The sequence below is a fragment of the Halichoerus grypus genome, chromosome 10, assembly GCF_964656455.1.
Source record: "Halichoerus grypus chromosome 10, mHalGry1.hap1.1, whole genome shotgun sequence".
NCBI classification, from domain to species: domain Eukaryota; kingdom Metazoa; phylum Chordata; class Mammalia; order Carnivora; family Phocidae; genus Halichoerus; species Halichoerus grypus.
The window spans coordinates 93,668,859-93,694,613 of NC_135721.1; the positions used below are offsets into that span (position 1 = coordinate 93,668,859).

General features: G+C 42.0%; 1 protein-coding gene and 1 long non-coding RNA gene across 4 annotated transcripts in view; one reads left to right on the plus strand and one right to left on the minus strand.

Annotated features, from left to right (window-relative positions):
* Nucleotides 1–16,458, minus strand: part of KIZ (kizuna centrosomal protein) — a 130,687-nt gene extending 114,229 nt beyond the window's left edge. Inside the window, exons 1-3 of the mRNA XM_078056857.1 lie at nt 16,327–16,458; nt 7,623–7,685; nt 4,993–5,155 (exon numbers count right to left, since the gene is read on the minus strand). Coding sequence (XP_077912983.1) covers nt 4,993–5,155; nt 7,623–7,685; nt 16,327–16,415 — 315 coding nt within the window. The 5' untranslated portion in view covers nt 16,416–16,458. The remainder of the gene's footprint in view (nt 1–4,992; nt 5,156–7,622; nt 7,686–16,326) is intronic.
* LOC118550660 (uncharacterized) lies at nt 15,921–22,786 on the plus strand. Of its 3 annotated transcripts, XR_013441922.1 has the most exons (4): nt 16,342–16,471; nt 16,776–16,870; nt 17,787–17,867; nt 22,473–22,786. It is a non-coding gene; the product is annotated as an uncharacterized LOC118550660 (long non-coding RNA). The 3 variants fall into 3 exon arrangements; XR_004924689.2 differs by lacking the exons at nt 16,342–16,471; nt 16,776–16,870 and adding an exon at nt 15,921–16,138; XR_013441923.1 differs by lacking the exon at nt 16,776–16,870 and having other exon boundaries at nt 16,336–16,471.
* Nucleotides 22,787–25,755: the final 2,969 nt, after the last annotated feature.

Consider the following 25,755-nt stretch of genomic DNA (forward strand, 5'->3'; position numbering starts at 1 on the left):
CAGGCAGAAAGCAGCATCTGGGCTTTGTCCTAAAAGGCTGAGCAAGCATTCAAGGCTTTCAGGCAGATAAGAGACATAACCAGATGATGATTCTCCTCAACTGAGGAACCCCCTTCGATGCCCTGACATGCCAGCCTCATGCCTGGCACTTGAATAGGGGAGGCTGAAACAGAGCTGGCCATGTTCCTCCACACATGCCCCTGGGACCCTTTTGGGTGCTCCTAAGTCCCAGCATCTCTGTCTCTGTGCCCAAGGAGCTCACAGTTAATTTCCCCTCACTGCCTCTCTTTCCCATCAGTCTTCAATCACTGATGCTCACGAGCCATGTATGCATATTTCAAATGCTCTGAACCACTCTCCAGGGTTTCCCTGTGGGGTTAAGTTCCAGATGCCGACTATGGTAGTTGGCTTGGTGATATACCCTGTGTCAGCCACCTGTCCTTCCCTGTCTCATCTGCCTACCTGCCTACTGACCCTCCCTGTACTTCCCAAACAAACCACTTACATTTGAATCCTTGTCTCAGGGTCCACTTCAGGAGAACCCAACTTGAGATAAGGTCAAAGGGCACCCAAGGAAAACTGCTCTAAGGACCAACTGGGGCTCTTCTACAAAAGCACTAATGCAGGGAGCAGGGTCTGGAGGGGGTGCAGAAAGGAGAGAAGGACATGATCCTCACAACACTACTAATATTTACATGCTTGAATGGAGTTTAGTCAGACTCTTTATCTGACAAGTAGCAACATAGCCATAACACTGTATTTTCAAATCTACATGACAGATCAATAGTCTTTAAAAGCCCTGAAAATGATCACAGGTCCCCAAATAAAATAGTATAATTCATAAAATCAGTTGAAAGAGTATTTTTTTTAGCCTTTATCCCATTAAAAATATTTTAACATTATATAATAAAGTGGGCATAGTCCTACAAAGAGGGAAAAATGCACTTAATATAATTTGGGCCAAATGACAACTTCTTGCACATTGCTTCACTCCGTTTCACTTTCTGGAACTCTACCAACTGTTAATTCATTTGCATTAACTACAGTCTATTCAAGGGGAAATATCCCTGGCATTTTGGGGTGTGTGGGCAATACGCTCCATCAGAACACCTCTCTCCTAAAACTTACACGAGGTTAGCCAGCAGAGGAGGTAAAGATCTGATAGCTGAGTGGGGCGGGATTAAGAGGAAACAAGTTGTTCTGGCCTTCCTAAGACCACCACTGGACACCAGGACAAAAGGAAGAGGCAGAAATGAAGGGGAAGACAGCAGGGACAAACATTACCTTCTCTGAAACTCTGCTTACTACACAGTTTGCTGAGGTAAGTGGTGTCACTAGCTGGAGTTTGAAATATCACTACTTGGTTTCACAGGCACAGTTCAAGCATTCAGCTTTGGACTCAGGTGACTCCCAATATACAGTTCTCCATGGAACTCACATCTTTCCCAATTGTAGCTACATGGTCTGCTCTTCTATGCCATCACAGATTGTTTTCAAAAGGCATTCCTTACCCAAGACTCAACTGCTCTTTTTTGATTTGATTTGATTTTAAGATTTTATTTATCTATTTGACACAGAGAGAGAGACAGTGAGAGAGGGAACACAGGAGAGGGAGAAGCAGGCTCCCCACTGAGCAGGGAGCCCAATGCAGGGCTCGATCCCAGGACCCTGAGATCATGACCTGAGCCGAAGGCAGACGCTTAGCCAACTGAGCCACCCAGGCGCCCCTCAACTGCTCTTGATATAAAAATACTTACAAAGGATCATTCTTCCTTTCAAATTCCTCCCTCTCACATTTGGCTATATTGTGAAATCAACAATTAAGTAAAGCATCAATGTAAAAATAAAAGGAAAACTTCTATTATTTCCTTTTTTCTGTTGGGGAAGGCAAAATTCCCTGCTTTGTCCACCACTTTCATTTTCTCTATGGAATCTCTGAACAGCAAAGAGATCTACATTGTTGATACTAACAACTGCTTTTTGAATGTTAAGTATTCTAGTTGAATAGTAAGAGAAGAAAACCTGGAGTGCTGCAGCTAAAACTTGCTATTGCTTGAGCACATCTAACCTCCAGATCTTGGTTTCTAAATACCCTTCTCCACTAAAAGGAACCACAGCTCCTTGGAAAAGAGGCTAATTTCATGTCTGAGGCAGGAACATATCCGGTACACCTGGCACACCTTGTGCCCCAAAGCAAAGAAGGCTCAGAATTAATGGGGTCAGGTCAAAAGGACACAGAAGCCAATCTGAAGAGACTCTCCAGGCAAAATTTGGGAAAATATGAACAACAAAAAGAATAATTACAGTGATTGATAGTACACTGACTAAATAAAAATTCACAAGTCCATGATGATACTTAAAAAAAAAGAGAGAGAAAAGAAGGCAAGAAAGCTCTTCTCTATAGAAGAATGCCAGCTGATAAAGTAGAAGTCTGAATTAGAAAAATCACATTTCACAACCTCCACTATAACTGATTCAGGCATCACTGACAGATCTTAAAACCACTAGGTAAAAGACTGTTGAGGAACAAAATATTCCCAAGATGTCAAACTATCACTTCATAGATTATTGGCTCAGTTGCAAAAAAGGTACTATATAATAGAGAGATCTAGAGATTGCCATCTTAACCAATGCATCAAACTCAACCTCACTTAGATCAGACCACCTGACATCACAACTGATGAACCTCCTGATAGGATGCAATAGGAAGTATGGAACCTCAGCTATGACTATTTAAATTTAACTAATTAAAATTAACAAAGTTAAAAACTCAGTCCTGTGTCACAAGCCACATTTTAAGTGCTCAGTAGCCATGTGTGGCTAGTGGCTACTGTATTAGACAGCAACAGTACAGATAGTGAACGTTTCTATCACCATAGAAAGTTCTGTTGGGCAGTGCTGGTCTAATCCAAATTTTCAGTTAAATGATATCTCAAAGAAATAACCAGTCAAATTCAGATCATTCTACAGGCAATTAGACTACTTTCTTCAAAAAGCCAGTGTCATGGAAAACAAAAAAAGAAGAGTGGTCGGAGATTAAATTAGATTTGCAGACCAAAAAAGATACAATAACCAAATGTAATGGGCAAACCCTACTTGGCTCCTGGTCTGGAAAAATAAAGAGAATTTTGGAGGGAACTGGGGAAATTTAAATATCGGCTGGATATTAAATGATATTATTAGTTTTCTCAGGTGTGATAAAGGTAGTATGATTATGTAGGAGACTTTCCTTGTTCTTAGGAGATCCACATTCAAGTATTTAGGGGAGAAATGTCATGGTGTCCACAGCATACTTTCAATGGCTCAGGAAAATGTGTGTACACACACACACACACAGCAAATATGGTAAAATATTTACAATTATTGCATCTGGGTAGAGAGTATGTGAGTTTTCCTAGCCCATTCAGGCAGCTATAACAAAACACCACTGACTGGGTGACTTATAAACATTAGCAATGTATTGCTCACAGTTCTGCTGGAGGCTAGAAAGTCCAAGATCAAGGCTCCAGTGTGGCCACCTTCTGGTGAGGACCCTCTTCCTCATTCAGAGCCACCACCCTCTCACTACATCCTCCAATGGTAGAAGGGACTAGGGAGCTCTCTGGAGCTTCTTTTAGAAGGCATCCTATGTCATCCATTAGAGCTCCACCCTCATGACAGAAGCACCTCTCAAAGGCCCCAGCTACAAATACCATCACACTTGGGGGTTAGGATTTCAAGACATGAATTTCAGGAGGATACAAACATTCAGACCACTGCAGAATGTTCATTATAATAATTCTTTTCATTTATCTACGTACTTGAAATAAAGGCTCAGTGGGGGAAACTCCTAGAGGAAAAAAAAAGAAAGGGAAGTACTGAAGTCAACTTCTCCTGTAACCAGTATTCAGTTGGGTTAACTTGAGCAGCAGCCCTTGGCCAGCACAAATCGTGAGAAAAAAGGCCTAGCCCTCCATACTTGGCATAATTTGTGGAGCCAAAGGTTGCCCAGCACCTTAGGGGAATGGGGTCCCAGAATCAGAGAGGGCCATGGAGAGCAGTTGTTCTGGGTCACACAGCTGAGGAGCATAAAGGTGAACTCCGTGGGGCCAGTTCTACCCTCAGTCTCTTCCCAACACACTGCCTGACCAGAACAGAGGAGCCCAGACCCCAGAAAAAGAATCCTTTAAAGAAGGAGGTAGTCTCCAAAAAGAATGACAATGACATGGATGGAGCTAGAATGTATTATGCTAAGCGAAATAAGTCAGATAGAGAAAGACAAATACCATATGATTTCACTCATATGTGGAATTTAACAAATAAAACAGATGAACATATGGGGGATGGGGGAAGAGAGAGGGAAACAAACCATAAGAGACTCTTAACAACAGAGAACAAATTGAAGGGTTGATGGAGGGAGGTGGGTGGGGGATGGGCTGGATGGGTGATGGATATTAAGAAGGGCACCTGTTATGATGAGCAATGGGTGTTGCATGTAAGTGATGAATCACTGAATTCTATTCCTGAAACCAATATTGCACTGTATGTTCACTAACTAGAATTTTAATAAAATTTTTTTAAAAAGTTAACTTGATAAATGAAAAAACATAAATAAAAAAATAAAGAAGGAGGTAGTCTCTAGAGGGATCCCTAATGCTGCTCAAATTCAATCATGAAGCCAACAAATACCATACGCCAGGTCTGTGCCAGGTAGTGGCTAGTGCCTGTGCCTGTACAAGGTAATTATTTGTGTAGTATAACAAAGTACAGCTATTCCATTAATTCCTCAACTAAAACAGAAATCTGAGAAAATGCAATTTCAAGTTCCCCAAGCAAAATTTGGCCACACAGAATCCACAGAGAAAATGGGCAATTAATCTTATGGATGAACAACTGAACATTAGTGACCACTGATCTGACACTAACTACTCTTACTTCCTTCCAATTTTAGCAGAAGAAACCGAGAGAGAGAGAGAGAGACAGAGAGAGAGTGAGTACAAAACAAGATGTTACCTTCAGTTCTTGAAGCTTCTCTGTATTGGTGGTAAAATGTCCAACATGAGCTTGGACATGCTCAAACCGTTTTAAATATTCTTGGTTTCGAGTATGAGCCTTCTTTTCTGATTCACATATTTCCTTCAGGTATTTCTTTAGTTTAACATACTTCAGCTTAACTCTAGAAAAATAAAAGCAGATTTTTAAACATTGCAGTTAAACTCTGACAAATCAAAGGAGAATTTTCTTTAACAAAATTGTTAATGAGACAATATATTTGGAGATATTTTACCCAAACACTGGAAGCTAAGGGCAGAATGTACATGCATTTTTAGAGAGAAGAAATTAATGCAACATCACTGAGTATCACATCCAGGCATAACTCTCCTGAGAAATGTATACAAGACTACATTATAACATTCACACAATAAAGATTTATATGGATTTCTTTCTCAAAATTAAATGTGATTTCAAGAGCGGTGTCTATGTGGCCATGGTCAGATGAATAGCCCATTAGCATTCTTTTTATGACAGACCATTTCAAAACTACCTGCTTAGATGGAAATAGAATCAAACTATAAACCACAATCCATAAACATTAAGAGATTCCAAAATTTAAAATATCCCAAAAGCTCTCATTCAGATAATACTAAAAATTTTAATTAGGAACTGTCAAATTATTTTTTAAATATTTTATGATATATATGGGCTGTAATTCAACTTGAATTATGAAAAGACCTTTAGAGACTCTCATCCAAAGTGTAAAACAAAGAGTACACTACTCTTCGCACAGAAACCAATGCTGCTCGCTCTAGCTCTGGGTGATGATGAAGATTACCCAGGGGCAGATAACAGAGGGTCTGGTAAGCTGTTTTGCCAGATACTCTGCAGGCCGTCCTCACACCCTCCTGGCCCAGCTCTTCCTCTGCCAGCCACCTGGTAGCACCTGTCTCGGCTGCATCTGGTATCTTGCTTTCGCAGAGCTACTCCTCTGAGTTCGCAACATGGATGTGAGAAGGAGTTAACACCTCCTGGGGCAGCCCTGCACAATGCACAGTTACCAGCAGGTAAATGGCTCCCCTTCCTTCCCTTGAGTGGACACTTGTGAGGAGCAGGGAGGCGGGCTACATGGCTCCCCTCAAGGTCTGGAAGGATGGAGCCCCAGGTGCCCACAGCAGTGACCAGCTCCTACTTCATTCTTCCCAGCTCTGCTCACCAGTTTTATGTGACCACTTCCTAAAATAAACTACCATCTACACACAAACCCTTGTCTCAGGCTCTGCCTTCTGGAGGGGGCGGGGGGACAAGATTGAAATAGCCATGTCAGACAGTTTGGATTTTTATCCTGTTAGGAAGTCAAAGAAAGTTTATTTTTAGCAAATCATTCCCTCTGTCTTCCAGGAAACGAGAGGCTAAGTAAGAGAGGGGAACAAACTCGGCAAACTGATAGCTTGGTAAAGGTCCCCAGGAAGCCAGGAATAGGCTGCAGGTAAAGTCTCCACCCCTTCAGCCATCCCCTTAGCTGCGGGCTACAAAAATGGCAGCTGCCACGAATGCTCTCAGACTTGGGCCCATTTCTGAGGCCATGGCATCCACAACACTGCTATTACTTGCACCATCTCACTGGCTTTTTGTCTCTTCTAGAATTACTGGGGACATATCACTGTCCACCGTGACTGGTATCCTTGGAAGTACACTGAATCCTAAAACCATATGAGGAAACAAATGGACCCGATGGGTGGTTTGGTTTTAAAGTTTTCTCTAGATTCCGAATGACATGTTTTCATTTCTCACTCACTTTATGATGTGACTAAATCACCAAATTAATGCTATCATAGCGAGAAATTTTTCATATGAATAACACTGGAGGGGTGCCTGGGTGGCTCAGTCGTTAAGCATCTGCCTTCGGCTCAGGTCATGCTCCCAGAGTCCTGGGATCGAGCCCCACATCGGGCTCTCTGCTCAGCGGGAAGCCTGCTTCTCCCTCTCCCACTCCCCCCGTTTGTGTTCCCTCTCTCGCTGTCTCTCCCTCTGTCAAAAAATAAATAAAATCTTAAAAGAAAAAATTGGAGGCAATACCACACATTTGGCTTAAGGATGAAGTTCCGTTTCCATAAAATAGAATTAAAAATATTAAAAATTGGCTCTTCGTATTAGAAGAACCCAGAAAGGATAACATGTATTTTATCCATTGCTCATAATAACTTTCACAGGCATTGTCAAATACCCATGAACAAATGAGACATCACATAACCCTGCCTTCAACAGCTGGTTGAAAGGCCAGCTACAGTCATTACGCCTTAATCATTACACAGGCTCAATGTGTTTAAATTGTGACCAAAAAGATAAGACTATATAATGTATCTTATTCTTCAGATATATAGGCCAAATAGATTCCTGAAATACCACAAGTACCAAATAGTGAAAATAAAACAATTTTTATCTTACACAAATTTTAACGAAATTTATTCCTACATTTGATAGGATTATATTATATTTCAGTGTTTACTGGAAACGAGTACACACTAGACACAAGAGAACAGTCAAAGTACTGCAATTATGGTATCTGTAACATACATTAGGGTTACATTTTTATTGATTAACATTGGCCAACTGGCTTAAAAACTGTTACCACTGTCACATCTTACCTGTATACATCAGATTGATTATATTCATAAAGTTTCTTTTCCAGGTCCAGTCTCTTTTTTTCACTATAATATAGAAAGAAAATATTTTATAAATAAGTTACACTGATAATAGGCAGTTGGATTTAGAACATGATCTCTTTTGAAATTACACCTTTGTGAGAATGCTTCTCTGGTCTTTCTAAGAAGTAGAAAATGCCAGCTGTTTGAAACTCAAGACACAAAAATATTTGGTAGTCACCATGGAAATCTAAAAAGCAAAATGATACCAATATGAAGCAAAAAGAACAAGATTTTCAAAGTAAATGGTAGAAAGGCACTAAGAAAAGACTGGAAAGCAGGTTCACTCATTCAACAAGTACTTCCTGAGTGCCATGATGAACGAGGTACTGTTCTAGGCCTGAACACTAACATGGCAAACAAGCCAGCCAAGGGCTCTGCTGTCAGGCAGCTGACATTCTAGAGGGAAGGACAAGCAACAAACAAGATAAATACGTAGAATATACTATGGCCAGATTTTTCTGAGATAGTGGCAATTGAGTGATGGGGGTTCCACCAGGTCAAGACAACATACTTCCACAAATCCACCCTGGACTGAAGACTGGTGGCTTGCTCTGCTCCCAGCCAGACAAGCCTGGGCAGAGCCAAGTCTCTGAAAAGTGTACCTAGCCCCATTCACATTTAATGAAGACCGAGTCCCCTAACACTATTACTTTGAATTTGGAGGAGTTTCTTTTTATCTTTGTAACATCACCATGATTTGTCACTGACTGCTACTCCCTGGAGCTACTCCCAGGAAGGACTTAGCCTGTATTGTTCAGGTGGGTGCTGGCAGTAAGCTAGAGGACAAAGCTTATCCTGCATACCTGTACACCCAAGCCTAGTAAGAGGGAAGGGAAACTGGGCAGCAAAGGAGGTAGCAACAGTCAAAACAAAAGGGCTATGGGGTAAAACTGCTGAATAGGACTAGCCATCCCAGTCCCAGAAAGAGCCCTTGGGAGGGTTTAACCACAGGGGGGTTGTTTAACCATAGGGGTTCTGCTCCACCACCAAAGTATAACCTTCAACTGAAGCCAAATTGCTAATCTAAATTAACTAAAGCCCAAAGGAAAAATCACATAATGTCTGCAAGAAAAATGCCAGGAAAAAAAAAAAAAAAAAGACTGTGAATCAAAGACAAGGAGTCCAGCAGAAGGCGACCTCAGGTGGCTGGCTAAGGGAAAGGGGCTGAACCCATGTTCCATTTGGGAGCTCTTAATTATTGTTTCTGTTTTTCTTTAGATATGTTTTCCCTTTTAAAAAAAATCCCAAAAGTTACTCTGTTAGCTACGTTAGAAGTTAAGTAAACTTCTTTGCTTAGCATAATCTAGAATGGAAACTACCATTTAACCAAATTCTTTTAATGGGAAAATGGGGTCCAAAATCCAAACACCAAATCTTAGCTCGGGAACACAAGGTCTATTCTTTAGTTAGGGTGTGCCTATGTTTAAAAAGGAAAAAAAGAGGAGGCGCCTGGGTGGCTCAGATGGTTGGGTGTCTGCCTTCGGCTCAGGTCATGATCTCAGGGTCCTGGGATCGAGCCCCGCATCGGGCTCCCTGCTTGGCAGGGAGCCTGCTTCTCCCTCTCCCTCTACTGCTCCCCCTGCTTGTGCTCTCTCGCTCTCTGTGTCAAATAAATAAATAAAATCTTTAAAAAAAATAAAAAATAAAAAAATAAAAAAATAAAAAGGAAAAAAGGATTCCAAGGAAAAGAAATCATAGAGATGCTATTTTTTTTAAGTAGTAGCACCACGCACATTTTTATTTTGTCATTAATAAGAGTGAACTTATTTTTGTGTATAGTGTAAAAAAATGGTCCAGTTTCATTCTTCTGCATGTGGCTGTCCAATTTTCCCAATACCATTTGTTGAAGAGACTGTCTTTTTCCCATTGGATAATCTTTTCTGCTTTGTCAAAGATTACTTGACCATAGAGTTGAGGGTCCATTTCTGGGTTTTCTATTGTGTTCCATTGATCTATTTGTCTGTTTTTATGCCAGTACCATACTGTCTTGATGATTACAGCTTTATAATATAGCTTGAAGTCCAGAATTGTGATGCCCCAGCTTTGGTTTTCTTTTTCAACATTCCTCTGGCTATTTGGGATTTTTTCAGGGGTTTCATACAAATTTTAGGATTATTTGTTCCAGCTCTGTGAAAAAAGTTGATGGTATTTTGATAGGGGTTGCTTCGAATGTGTAGATTGTTCTGGGTAGCACAGACATTTTAACAATATTTACTCTCCCAATCCATGAGCATGGAATGTTTTTCCATTTCTTTGTGTCTTCCTCAATTTCTTTCATAAATGTTGTATAGTTTTCAGTTTACCTCTTTGGTTAGGTTTATTCCTAGGTATCTTATGGTTCTTGGTGCAATTGTAAATGGGATCCATTCCTTAATTTCTCTTTCTTCTGTCTCATAGTGTATAGAAATGCAACTGGTTTCTGTGCATTGATTTTATATCCTTCCACTTTGCTGAATTCCTGTATGAAGTTCTTACACCATACACAAATATAAACTCAAAATGGATGAAAGACCTAAATGTGAGACAGGAATCCATCAAAATCCTAGAGGAGAACACAGCCAGCAACCTCTTTGACCTTGGTCGCAGCAACTTCTTGCTAGACACATCTCCAAAGTCAAGGGAACTAATAAAAATGTTAATCAAAGTCAAAAATGAAGTACTGGCACTTCATCACGCTAAAAAAAAAAAAAAAAGCTTTGGCATAGTAAAAGAAACAGTCAACAAAACCAAAAGACAACCGACAGAATGGGAAAAGATATTTGTAAATATCTTGTCAGATAAAGGGCTAGTATCCAAGATCTCTAAAGAACTTATCAAAGTCAACACCCAAAAAACAAAAAATCCAGTCAAGAAATGGGCAGAAGACATGAACAGACATTTCTCCAAAGAAAATATACAAATGGCCAACAGACATATGAAAAAATGCTCAACATCACTTGGTATCAGGGAAATACAAATCAAACCCACAACGAGATAACCACCTCACACAGGTCAGAATGGCTAAAATTAACAACTTGGGAAACAACAGATGTTGGCGAGGATACGGAGAAAGGTAAAAACCCTTTTACGCTGTTGGTGGGAATGCAAGCTGGTGCGGCTACTCTGGAAAACAGTATGGAGGTTCCTCAAAAAGTTAAAAATTGAGCTACCCTACGACCCAGCAATTGCACTACTAGGTATTGACCCAAAGGATACAAACATAGTGATCCAAAGAAGCACCTGCACCCCAATGTTTATACCAGCCATGTCCACAATAACTAAAATATGGAAAGGGTCCAAATGTCCATCGACAGATGAATGGGTAAAGAAGAAGTGGTATATATATACAATGGAATATTAATGGGCCATCAAAAAGAATGAAACCTTGCCATTTGCAATGACATGGATGGAACTAGGGTATTATGCTAAGAGCAAAATAAGTCAGTCAGAGAAAGACAAATACTATATGATTTCACTCATATGTGGAACTTAAGAAAAAAAAAAAACACAGAGGACCATAGGGGAAGGCAGAGAAAAATAAAATAAGACGAAAACAGAGAAGGAGACAAACCGTAAGAGACTCTTACCTATAGGAAACAAACTGAAGGTTGCTGGAGGGGAGGGGTTGGGAGGATGGGGTAACTGGGTGATGGGCATTAAGGAGGACATGTGATGTAATGAGCACTGGGTATTATAAGCAACTGATGAATCACTGAAGTCTACCTCTGACACTAATAATACACTATATGTTAATTTAAATAAAGTAAAATTTAAAAAAAAAGAGTGAACTTAGAAGTGAAGGAAATATGGCATAATTGCTTCCATGTTAGAAATTTTTATTAGTCACTTTTGCCTCTTCTAAAATTTCATGATTAATAGGATACTTAGTTCATGAAGAATGAATGACTGGACAGTGAGCTGTCATTAAATTACAAAGACAGAAAGACCGTTAAGTGTGTCTATGACCTGTGCCCTGATGTCATGCTTCACTTCTGTGCTATTCCTGCCAAGAAAGTGTTATCAGAATCTGGTCATGAGGAACCATTAGATGGACCCAGCTTTAGAATCACCCTCTGGAATGAAAGTTGTACTCTATGAAACTGTCAGGAACACAGGACAGGGAACGACTACGGAATAGCTCCAGACTGGGGGAGACTGAAGAGACATGGCAAATGGGTACAAAGATGGGATCTTGGACCAGTAATGAAAAAAGACAGTCTTAAGACACTTGGCGGGACGCCTGGGTGGCTCAGTCGGTTAAGCGGCTGCCTTCGGCCCAGGTCATGATCCCAGGGTCCTGGGATCGAGTCCCACATTGGGCTCCTTGCTCAGCAGGGAACCTGCTTCTCCCTCTCTCTCCCTCTGCTTGTGCTCTCTCTGTCAAATAAATAAAATCTTTAGAAAAAAAAAAAGACACTTGGCAAAATGGGCAGGTGATGAAATTTGACTGGAGTCTGTGGACTGGTATCAATCAGTGTTGATTTCCTCACTGGGAGAGTTCCAGGGTGCATCCATGTCCAGGAGCATCCTTGTTTTTGGAAACAGACACTAGAGTTTTTAGGAGTAATGGGGCATTGTATCTGTAGTTCTCAAATGGTTCAGAAAAGACTAATGATTTTAGGCAGATGGGCAGATGGACAAAAACAGAAAAAATATAATGAAATGTTAAGAGCTGGGGAATCTGGGGCACCCAGGTGGCTCAGTTGGTTAAGCTTCTGCCTTCGGCTCAGGTCATGATCCCGGGGTCCTGGGATCAAGCCCTGCGTCGGGCTCCCTGCTCAGCAGGGAGTCTGCTTCTCCCTCTCCCTCTGTATGCTCTCTCTCTCTCAGATAAATAAGTAAATAAATCTTAAAAAAAAAAAAAAAAAGAGTTGGGGAATCTGGGTGAGGGGAATACCAGAAGTCTTTATCCTATACTTGCACTTTTCTGTAAGCTTGAATTTAATTCAAAATAATTTTTTTTTTAAAGATTTTATTTATTTGACAGAGAGAGCACAAGCAGAGGGAGAGAGAGGGAGAAGCAGGCTCCCTGCTGAGCAAGGAGCCTGATGCGGGACTCAAACCCAGGACCCTGGGATCATGACCTGGGCCGAAGGCAGCCGCTTAATCGACTGAGCCACCCAGGCACCCATAATTCAAAATAATTTTTAAAATCCACCTATGACCTCTGGTGAAAAAGGTCTTTTTGGGAATCCATCACTTCCTGTACAGCAAGTGCTTTTTAATCATGAACACAGAACTTCGTTCTTACTCTGTCTTCAGTAGATACACACATCTGCCAGTCACAATGACCTATTACGGCACTTCACATGGTCAAAAACCACAAACATCTCCTGGTCTTCCACTGCGGACAACATGATGCTAATTTCATTAAGTCTTTAACACAGGCACTTTTCCCAACCTCCTCATCCACACTGCAGAGCTTCTGAATGCTGTCTTTCCTTTCTTTTTTAAATTTAAGACTTAAAACAAGATATTTACCCCAATAAAAAGCCAGAGAAAGGTTTATGGGGAGGATTATCTTGCAACCCCTACATACTAAATCTTTATTTCAGAATCTCTGAAACACCCAGCCCTGGGATGTATACCCATAGCCCACAGTTTCCGTCACCTGCACCCCTCACCTCGACCATTCAAAGGTTTACACAGATGGGTAGTCCTTAAGAGTGTAGCCACATGCTTTGCTTTTCTCCTTTTAAGCCACTTGTTATTCTGTTTTTGTCTCAATACCAACTTCAGCTTTACTCAACTAATATCTCAGAATCAATTTCTGGACTATTATGATATCTCACTCTGAATCAATAGTGGCATTGAAAAAACTGGGGCTGGTTAATGGGCCTTTTAAAGGGATGTTTTTATATAATTGTAAGAGTCAATTCCACTCACATGTTTCTACCATGCTTGTGGCACTACACACACCGTAACAAGTCACTCCAGCAGGCTCTTTAAGATTCTATGATTGATTTCACCAGAGTGCAGAGAAAACACCATACACAAAGAGGAAAAAATTAAGAATGTACATCTATGTGTGACTACAGCTGAGACAATCTGGGCTAGAAATACACCACTTACAAAGGAAAGGCCCCGTTATTAGGCCAACTATATTAGACCAGCAATGAGCCAGCTCTAAGAAGGCCAGGAAAGGGCAGATTGCTTTTATTTCCCACCCCCAGGAAATTTCTGGACTGATAAAGCAGCTGTGATGACCCAGAGATGCAGCCTTTAAAATGACCCTGAAGTTTTAGAGTCTTTGTGATCACTGAGATTGGTTAAAAAAACTAAACTAAACAAAAAAGCAGGTACATTCAAACACTCAAATAGGATACAAACAATGATACACATTACTTGTTGCTTTGCAAAACTACAGCTTTCAACTCTTCATTTGAAGCTCATTACTCTACTAGACAAAAAACAAATCTGTGGCCTTACCATACATATAATTCAGTGCTCCTCATTTCTGGTGAAGAACCAAGGTTCAGAGAAGCTGAACAACCTGCTCAAGGTCACACAACTGTCCGTAGAGCAGAACCCGTTTCTCTGCATCCGAAGTTATTTGCCTCTGTACTTACTATGCATTAGTTATGGACTTTTAAAATGAAAAATAAGGAGCGCCTGGGTGGCTCAGTCGGTAAAGCATCTGACTCTTGATCTTGGCTCAGGTCATGATCTCAGGGTAGTGAGATCAAGCCCTGTGTCAGGCTCTGTGCTCAGCAGGGAGTCTGCTTGGGATTCTCTCTCCCTCTGGCCCTCCCCCCTTCCTTTCTAGAAAAATTTAATAAAATGAAAGGTGAATACACACAGCAACAGATTTGTACCACCTTAAAATTTTTTTAAAGACTCCAAATGCAGAACCATGAATAGGCTATAAAATTTGACTTGAATTCCTTATATAATTTCAACAGCCTCACCTTGCTTACAGTTAAAACATTAAGTGTTAAACATAAAGTGAGTACTAATCATTACACAGTTATTATACTATAAAGACTATAAGCAGCCAGGTGTTTCTAGCATAGGAAGCAAAAATGATAACTCACAATGAACCTAGTTCAGAAAGAATGCCATTTGGACCAGTAACATTTTAAAATTAGATCACGGGCTAAGAGATACAAATACCTAAAGGCCTGGGGTAGCTAAGCTACTCTTCTAACAGAACAGTGTCAAAAGCACTTTAGGCGTGCTGATGTACAGAGCAGTGTCTTGTCTTTTAATTATAGGGTATGTGCAGACACTTAATACTGTCTTTGAAATATGATACTGTTTACTTTCCCTGGTTGACTGGAAAAGCGTCATGATTTAGTGACAATGTGTGGCACCAGTGTTGTATACAAGACATTTGTAACTCCTGGACCCTGGATGGTTGGCTTTGGGATTTCTGCCATTCACTCAACAAACATTTGTCAACCCCCTCCTCCCCTGAGGTACTCTATTACCAGCTAAAGATCCAGCTAAATATGGCTCCTGTCCTCCTGGAATTCTCTCTCTAAGCAGGGAGCAAGTCACTTAAGCCATTTATCTACAGTGCTGTAAAAATAAGAGATCACCTAAGTTAGGGAATGGGTTGATCAATACTTGCCATAGGGAAGGCACTTCAGGAAGTAATTTTTTTAAAAGTTGGAGGTGAGGAGGTGCCTGGAGTGGGTGAGTGGCAGTAGGTCAGAAAGAAAATAGGATACAGGAAAGGATTAAGGGGTAAAATATTGTGAGGACAATTAAGGAGGCCTGTTGTGGATGCTCTATAAATATTCGACAAGAATTAAATCTAGGATAAGATGAATATAATTCCTTTTCATGACCACATACTTCTGCCTTTACCTTACATGTAATTATTGTTGTCATTTTATATTTGTCACACACAAAGCTCTCCTCTTCACTGAAATGATTTTGTAACTTTTAACATTCATTAAACACTTTGTTTATCAAGATATCCAAATATCTATTTCCTTTCTTGTCAGCTAATGAGATTTCCAACTCCAATTAATTTAGCAGCTAAATAATAGTTCCAACAACTTATCTTTTATGTGGTTATTTATAGTAAATTGCTTTATAATTTTCTCTCTGTGCTCTCAGATCTAGCTGTTTTCAGTGGCTCTACTCTTTCATGTCTTAAAGTATCATGAACCCTCTGGAAGCTGGACTTCTGTAAATTTCATCCCCTTGCTGGAAATCTGGCCAGCCCTCGTTCCCCCCAAAAATGTCTCCTGCATTTAAATAGGGCATATGTTACACACAACACACACACACACTCTCCCACCTGCGTTCCCGGACCTGTCATCATTGAGGCAGTGCAGCTGTCAGGGTGGCATGACAATTTGAAGAGAGACGGGAGGAGGCGTGTAGAAGGGAGTAGAGAAATTCACAAGGCGTGATTAAGAGTGACAGGCAGAAGAACTCCTACTCTCACTTCTGGGCAAATTCAGTGGTGCGGCCGCATCTTCCGGCGGGAGACCTCCAGTAAGGGCGATGGGCCAGAGTATTTGGTAAATTTTGTCCTCCAGGCCCCACCAGGAGCTTGGTGGCGCGGGGGGGGGGGGGGGGGGGGGGGCGGGTCGTGGGCGGACCCGGGCCCAGGGAAACACGGCGCGGGGAGTGGCAAGGAACCGGAGTTAGGGCACCGGCGGACCCTCGGCCGGGCCCACTCCCCGCCCCCGCCCCGGGTAGGCCGTACCTGTCCCGCAGCCGGTGCTGGAGGCGGCCGAGCCTCTCGTAGTAGTCGGGGCTCGCCAGAGGCTCCGAAGATGTGGAGGCCGGACGCATGCCGCCGCCGCGCTCGTTCCGCACCGCCAAGAGGCGTCCACCAGGATGGGGGGCAGGTTGGTTGTCCGAGGCGACGGTCCCACCATGCACCGCGGGTAAACAGGGCGCCAGCCGCCATGCAGGGGGCGGGACCGAGGCCCTCAGGGGCGGGGCGGGGCGGGGGCGGGGGCACCGTGGATGGGCGGGGCAGACGCCGCGGAGGGGCGGGGCGGAGGCGGGGCGTCTTGTGCGGCTGCATTGGCCGCCTCCAAGAGTGGCGGATCCTCTCCCGGTGCTGGTGGCGGGGTGTCAGGTCGTGTGGCGCTGTTCCCCGGCTTCTCCGCCCCTACTTTGGCGTCTCCCTTTACCCTCACCCTTCAGAATTCTCACGGGAGAGACCCTGGCCCTCCCAGAGGCAAGGAGCCCCACCGAAGGCCAAGTCAGAAGCCGGTCCTGATTACGCCCCCGACACTTTGGTAGAGGCTGGGGGATTGGGGGGAGCGCAGCTGGGCGGGAGCAATTGACTTGATCATTTTTGCCTTTGTCATCAAACTATATTAATTTTCCAAGGTTCATTCTCTACTTCTTCCTACCACCTCTACCTCCCTTTTTCCAGGATTTCTGAGAGCCAGCACTGTGCTAAACTTGTTTTCCTACCACACTTAAAAGCAAAACAAAACACCACAAAAAAGACAAAAACCAAAATACTAAGCAACTGCGCTCAGCCCTGACAGTACAACAACCCCTTGCTTGAAAGTCCGTGCTGACCCAAGGATGTGGTTAATGCTGCAAGTGACATTACTGGTTGGTGAAGAGGGAAGAGTTGCTAACTAGTTGCTTATGAAGCAGACACTTGTTTGTGCAGACGTGGCTCTGTGGGCAAAAGCCCTGCAGAATTCTTCAGCAGGGATTCTGGAGCCAGACTGCCTGGGCTCGAGCCTCTTTTTCCTCCGCCCAGCTGTGCGACTGCAGGCAGGTCACCCTCTTGATGCCCAGACTTCCTCTTGTAAAACAGGAGGCTCTTAGTGCAGGACCCACCTATGCCATTGTTATAATTACTAATTAATGTGTGTAATGTTTATAAGAGGGCCCAGCACATAGTAAGCATCAGTTTTTATCATCATCATCATCATCATCATCTTGGAGAATAAGCTTCTGGAAGAAAAACATATTCCAAAACACACAGAGCAGAAGAAAAGGAACTACAGTAGAGAGTTTCTTTGGTCTCTTATTCTTCACTTGGTTTCTTTTCTCAGCCATTCATTTAACTTATTCTTATGTGCAAGGTGTGACTTCAGGTAGCAAATTGATCATTAGCGAGACAGATGGACCACTTAAAGGTTGGCAATATAAAATTATAATGTTACTCAGCCTGCTCTTCATATTTGCCAGGTCCAGAGCAAGAGTCCTTGGAGACCTTCGTGCTATCTGTTGAAGTATTAAACAATTATAACTCATGATGACAAGTTGTAGGTAAGCTATGTTCTCTCCTCCTACCTTGACCAATGTGCCTTCATAAGAACCAGGAAAGCCACCGGGGAATTTAGTTCTATGACTCTTTCCCCTACTTACCCTCTTATTTCCCACCTCCAACTCAGTCCTGCACTGTGAGAGGTTCCTACATGGGCAGAGATGTGTGTGTTCCCCACCCCAGTCCACAAGTGCCTGCTCTATCCTGATCCCCACCTTAGCCTCCTCTTGGCCACACATCAAGTCTAATGGTGAGCACACCAGTGATAGTCACCCTTGCAAGAATGATCCAGGAAAGAGGTCTCTACAGGCCTTGGAAAGGAGCTTGGGCCCCTTTGAGCAAAGAATGTCAGCATCGTAGGTACCCCGAATGTGTTCTAGAAAGGTGTGTGTATGTGTGAGCTCCAGGCAAGTCCATACACTGGCCCTGGGACCTCTTTGCCTTGTATGGAGTAGCATGGCCAGAAAAGGGCCAGAACAGGCTCTATAATATACAGAAGCTGGGGCAGGGGTCCTCTTGCCGGGGTAGTACTAATGCTATATTTCTTAGTTGTTATATCAAATCATTACACCAGATTGATTCCACGGTCATGTACAAAGGTTTATTTTGCTGATTTTAGTGCAAACTATGTTTTACCCACCACACTGGCAAAAATAATGCATATTTTTAGCATATTTTATTTAGGTTCACCCTCACCCAGATAAATTTTTTAAGGGAAAAAAAATCCCTCAATTAATATAACTACTTATTTTCAGCAAATACACAGAGTAAGCAGATGAAGCAGTCACTTAGCATCTCAAATTTTTATTAGGCCATATTAGGGGAGCCTAAACTTAAATATAAATAAACAGTAAATAGATAATTCAAAATAATTATAATTTGCATTTTATAGCTGATTTATTAATGACATGACAAATCTACGTGCAAGACCTTCTTTATTAACAATAAAACATAGCAAACTAAGTGAATATTTCTAGAGTATTTATGCTAAAATTATGCATTCTAGATGTTGACACTTTTAATAAATGCAGTGTTCTTCACTTTGAATATTTAATTTGCCAGAGTACTGTCTTTTAATATTGTTCTTAAATCCCTTTATATTAGCAGAACTGATTTCTATAAGCAGCTCTGTTTTTACTTACCTGGACTACAGGCCAGCAAGTCTGCCTGGATCGGCAAGGCTTCCTATAAGCTACAGAATGTCTTAGGTGGAAGTTGGAGAGAATCTAGTCACCCCTTTATTTTTTAGAGGAAGAAAAGGATTCGGGTTAGGTAAGGGACTTGGCCAAGGTCACACAGCTGGCAATCTGGGTGATATCAGTGAATTTAGTTCTAAATATGGGTCTCCAGGAGCCCCACTAAACAAACAGTAAAAGAAAGCCAGTGTTTTATCCCTATAGTCATGGATCCTAGGGTGACCCATATGAAGCTGCTGCTTTTGTAAGCTCAAAAAACAGACTGATGAATGGAAAATTGGTTTTGGAAATATGTTGGAATTGGAATTCTACAATTTAAATTTTACACTTTTAAATGCCATTTTAAAAATGGATCCTGTATATTTGAGTCAAAACTGCTTGGATATTATGTTTGTTTGCTAGGGCTGCCATAATAAAGTACCCCACACGGGGTGGCTTAAACAACAAAAATTTATTGTGTCACAGTTCTGGAAGCTGTAAGTCTGAGATCAAGGTGTTGGCAGGACTGGCTCCGTTTGAGGGTCATGAGGAAGAATCTGTTTCATGCCTCTCTTCTAGCTTCTGGTGGTTTGTTGGCAATCCTTACCATTCCTTGGCTCATAGATGCATCATCCTGATCTCTTCCTTCATTTTCCCACAGTGTTCTCCCTGTGTGCATGCATGTCTCCAAATGTCTCCATTTATAAGGACACGAGTCATATTGGATTAGGAGCCCACCGTCCTCCAGTATGACTTTATCTTAACTAATTATCATGTCTGCAATGACCCGAGTTCCAAATGAGGTCACATTCTGAGGTATTGGGAATTAGGACTTCAATATTTGAAGGGCGGGGGGGGGGGGGTGCACAACTAAACCTACAACAAACACAAACATGGAAAAATATTTCATTTTGCGATCACTCTACAGAAATATTAGACATTGCATCCTATGTTATTAGAAAATTCAGTTTGTACATAATAAAAAAAAGAAAAAAAAGAAAATTCAGTTTGTAAGAAAAGAGGACCCAACAGTAGAAGGTAGGAGGAAAAAGAAAAGAAAAGAAAAGGTAGGAGAAAAGGTTGTCACATGTATGTGTGTATGTAACCCCTCCTGTCACTGAGCATTGACACTGGTGTAAGTATTTGTTGCCTCATTTAAATCCCATGACGGTCCTTTGAGGGCAATGTGAGTTTAAGCAACTGGCCTAAGATTATGCTGCCAGTGTATTCTTGGCCAACTAGCAGTAGGGCTAGAATTCAGACACAGACCTTTTCCAATTCCAAAGCCCTTCCTTTTCTAACTGCCATTCTATATGGCCTTAAAATTCACCATTTGCTATTCATCAATACCTACTGATATTTCTATTTTCCTGTATGCAGGAAGGTTTTTACATTTACATGTGTCATTGTTTGGGGGAATAGTATTCACTGACAGAATGCATTTTTCTACATGCTATGATACAGCACTATGCATTCATCATTCTGTTCATTTTTCTCTTTGGCACTTCATTTCTCATCCTTTCTAGCAGTTAGATGGGTCTATATGGCCCAGTCTGGCCAATGAAATGTGAATGGAAGTGATGTAGCCACTTCTTGGCATGGCCTTCAAATATCCTATAATTTTTCCCCACTTTCCATTTGTTGACCCATTACGTGCAGAGATTCCAATGGAGAACTCTGTGGCTCTGGAAGAAGACAGAATGACTGCAAAGAGCAGAGGATGTGACTTGTGCAAGAAATAAGCCTTTATTGTGTTAAGCCATTGATATTTGGGGGTTGTTTGTTTCAGCAGCTGGCATCACTTAGCCTGATTAATACACAAGCATTCCATAGAACAATTACACAAGTGCATCAAAATGCCTTTCCACAACATTCCCAAAGAGGATTTATGGGACTCTCCAGATGGTCAAGGAGATTGCAAACCTGGAACTCTGAGGTTAAGAGTCAATGTCTGAAGAAAATGCATCTGGAGCAGCTCTGTTAAATGAGACTTTCAGCAATAATGGAAAGGTTCTATTCTGTGCTGTCCAATATGATAACCACTAGCTACACGTGACTTTTGAGTCATTGCCAGCTAGTGCAAATGAGGAATTGAATTTTTAATTTAATTTGATTTTAATTAATTAAAATTTAATTTTTACGGGACATATAATATGATTACATGGATTACAGGACAGTTACTATGTTGGACAGTGCAGATCTAGAGAAAAAGTGACAAGATGGATAAGCACAGGGGGGGATCATAAGTTACTGGGAAGTAGAAAGGTAGGAACTAGAATGTGAGATGCCATTCTTGGTGGGAGGTGTTGGTGGTCAAGAGGGGAGATGTGATCATTAGTTTTATGTGTCAAGTTTGCTAGGCCATGGTATCCAGTTGTTTGATCAAATACCAGTCTAAATTTCGCTATGAAGGTATTTTTAAGATATGATTAGTATTTATAAATCAGTAGATTTTGAGTAAAGCAAATTGTCCTCCCTAATTGGACAGGCCTCATTCAATCAGTTGAAAGCCTTAAGAGAAAAGACTGAGGTCCCAGAAAAAAGAATCCTGCCTCCAGATTGCCTTTGGATTCAAGACTGCAGCATCAGTTTCTGCTGAAATGTCCAGACTGCGGGCCTGCCCTATAGACCTTGGACTTGCTAGCCCCTATGTTTGTATAAGCCAGTTCTTTAAAATATATCGCTCTCTTTCTCCAGATTATCTGTCTATCTATCTATCTATCTATCTATCTATCTATCTATCTATCTATCTTACAGGTTCTATTTCTCTGGAGAACCTTGACTAATACAGGAGAGCATGAGGTTACTAAGAGCATTTTGCTCAAAGGCACTTATAACAGATAATTTGAAACAATAAGAATTGAGTGCAAAGTCCAATAAACAAAGTGAAAACATAGATTTCCTCATTTTACTTCATATCATGTAAGCCAAGCTAATAATATGTGGGTTTCTAAAATACACAAGTTCTGTGAAAGCTAAATAACAGCCAGAAATATAATAACAGAGCTATTTAGTCTCTATTTAGAGACTTCTTCTTCTTCTTCTTCTTCTCCTTCTTCTCCTCCTCCTCCTTCGTCTTCGTCTTCGTCTTCGTCTTCGTCTTCGTCTTCTTCTTCGTCTTCTTCTTCTTCTTGTAGGCTCCATGCTGGGCATGCAGCCCAGCACAGGGCTTGAACTCAGGACCCTGAGATGATATCAAGAGTTGGATGCTTAACCAACTGAGCCACCCCAGGTGCCCCTCTAGCTAGAGACTTCTTAAATGAGATGGGTTCACTTTGTCTCACAGCTCTTGCATACCTATGATTTCCATGGAAGTCCTTGAATTTTCTTCCATGAGGTCTTCAGGATTATCCCTTTGTTGACAAAGAGAAATCCTCAGAGGTGGTAGACCTGCAGTGCCAAATCCTTGTATGTATTCTTTTCTCCCTGCAGGACTGGATGGTGGCTTAGTTCTTCCTGGCAGGGACTGCTCTGCCACTGTGGATCCCTGGATGCATGAGCAGCAGCCCTGCATCCCTGTAGGTGCTGATGTCACACGTGAACTATCTTTGAATGCTGCAATTCTCCTCAAAAATCATTTGGTGGATTTCATAATTGTTTGCCACTTGGATACACTTCTCATCAGGGTTCAACAAGTACTCCTAACTAGAAGGATGGGAAACAAAGGGATGCTCTGGGCCTGCTCTTACAACTCACACACAGGTTGAAACCAAAGGGTTTTGCATAATAAATACCATTTAATTTGATGACTATGTGTTTATGTTTATAAGGTGACAGGGCGCTGGGTGAAGAATGTTCTACTTCTCATTGTCTGCAATTATCTATAGCATATGTCTTTGTAGAAATGTTGACTTCATTCATTCCTGGGGCACTCAGTGGTGGCTGCCACACAGAGCACCCTCCCTGCTCCAGCAAACACTTGACATCGTGTCCTAGAGAAGTGGTAGAATACAGAGGTTGGGAATTTTGGCTTAGGTGCCCCCTCTGTGTGGTATACTACCACCTCCTCTTACAAGCTATGCAAACTTGGGCAGATTACTTAAACTTGCTGTGCCCCAAATTCTTTAGGCGTGTTGAGAAGATTAAAAGCAGTGACCTGTGTGATGCACTTAGAATCTGTCTGGTAGAATTAGCCCTCAATAAACATAAGTTAGCATCACTTCTTCAGAAGGCAAGAAGAATATCCCTTTGGGAGATGGAGAGAGCCATCAGAGGTAAGGGCCCACATTTTGCTTCTTACTATTTGTCTGTCTCTCAAAGGCATTTCCCAAGCTTTCTCTCCAACCTCCTTCTTCAGTCCTCACATGCCCACTCAGACGAGTCAAGTCACTTGAACTTATCACCAAGGACCTGGTAGGTGGCGTTCAGTTGGGAACCTCAATCCATGATTCAGTTTCAGCCCTGGCAGTTTGAGATATCCTCGCTCACTACCTCTCAAGAGTAGAAATCAAGGGCACGGGAAGGGGAGTGTAGCACCAAATTTTCAAAAGATCACATACTTTAACATCTGAAGACCTGAGTTCAAATCCTAACCCTGCTTCATACTAGCTGTGTGAACACATTTCTTAAGATCTTGAATGCTTCATTTGGCTCATTTCAAAAATAAGGGTAGTGTTATGTTTTTTTAACAGAGTTACTGTGAAGTGTGAATATGGTATCATTTGAGAAGCTCTTAGCATAGTCCTGGCCCATAGAAACCATCCAATAAGCAAATGGTTCCAACAACTCCCTGAGGACAAGGAGCATTCCTAATTTCTTAGGACTTTTAAATGTAACCAAAGAGGATGGCAACCAGTTCATTTCATTAATGGTTGTGTGTGCGCACACACACATGCACCAATAAATATCATCAAGTAGGTAACATTAATGGAGCCTTACTTCATTCCTAACTCTTTATAAGTATCACCCCCATTTTCCAGATGAACAATCTGGGGCACATCAAGGGTACACAATCTAACTGAGGCCACATAGCTCATAAAAGGACGAGTGGTATTATAACTTACATGAAAGAGCACAGAGCCCAAGCTCTCAGCTGCTACGTTCTACTGCTCCTCACAAAGGCAAGTGTTTGTTGGATCAAGGAAACCGAAGCATGAGAGGTAATGTATGACCAGGGTGGGCCGGCCACTGCAGCTTGAGCAGAAGTTGGAGTGGGCCTGTGGAGGTGTGACAGAGGTGTTGCTTCTCCCCCGTGGTAGGCTTTCTCGGGCTGGACTCAATCTGGAATCTTGGCAGCTATTTAAATAATGCATTGGGAGTACTTTAAAACTGTTTCATTACCACAACTCCATTGTAAGACTTCTGCAGGGAGGAAGACTGGCATGTATTTCTTTGGTGTTCTTCAGCCCAGCTCCAGGATGAGAATCCAGCCCAAAAGATTACCCCAAAATACCAATTGATGGGCAGATGTAGGAACAAGAAGCCATTTTTTAAAATTGCAGTATATTGGGCACCTGGGTGGCTCAGATGGTTAAGCGTCTGCCTTCGGCTCAGGTCATGATCCCAGGGTCCTGGGATCGAGTCCCGCATCAGGCTCCCTGCTCAGTGGGGAGCCTGCTTCTCCCTCTGCCTCTCTCTCTGTCTCTGATGAATAAATAAAATCTTAAAAAAATAAAAATAAAAATAAAATAAAATAAAATTGCAGTATAGTTCACATATTATAAAATTCACCCCTTGAAATTGTACAATTCGGTGGTTTTTAGTATATTCACAAAGTTGTGCAACCATCACCACTCTGTAATTCCAGAACATTTTATCACCCCCAAAGGAAACCGTATACCCATTAGCAGTTACTCTTCATTCCCCTGGACCTCCAGTCCCTAACAACCGCTCATCCACTTTCTGTCTCTACAGATTTACCTATTCTGGAAATTTCATATAAATAGAATTATACAATATGTAACCTTGTGTCTGAAGAAGCCATTATTTTTTAAGTGCAATAAGACAGTCAGTATGGGAGTTGGCTTCCACATTGACCCTTGCATTAGTTTGCTGGGGCTGCCTTAACAAAGTACCACAGATGGATGGCTTAAACAACAGAAATTTATTATTATCTTACAGTCTGGAGGCTGAAAGTCCAAGATCAAGGTTTCAGCAGGGTTGGTTTCTTCTGAGGCCTCTCTCCTTGGCTTGCAGATGGCCACCTTCTCCCTGTGTCTTCACGCGGTCTTCCCTCTGTACTGGCTTATGTCCTAATCTCTTTTTATAAGAACACCAGCTATATTGGATTAGTCCCACCCTAGTGACTTCATTTTAATTTAATTACCTCTTTAAAGAGACTATCTCCAAATAAAGTCACATTCTGAGGTACTGGGGCTTAGGGCTTCAGCATATGAATTTGGCAGGGAGGGGGGGCAGACACAACTCAACCTATAGCATCCCCTCAATGTTCCTTTCCACCCAGGAATTCATGCCCTTACATAATACCCTCCCACACTGAATCAAGGCTAACTTGTGGGATGGTGGTGACATCCAAGGATGGCTCTCTTCGAGGTAAACCAGCCACCATACTGTGAGGACACCTGAGTAGTCCTTAGGAAGGGGCCATTGGGCGAGTAACTGAAGCTTCCTGCTAACAGCCAGTACCAACTTAACAGCCCTGCAAGTGAGTGGGAGTGGATCCTCTGGCCCTGCCTAACTTCCTGATGACTGCAGCTCTCGCCAACATCTGACTAGAGAGAACTGACCAGCCAAGCTGCTCTTGAATTCTGGTCCA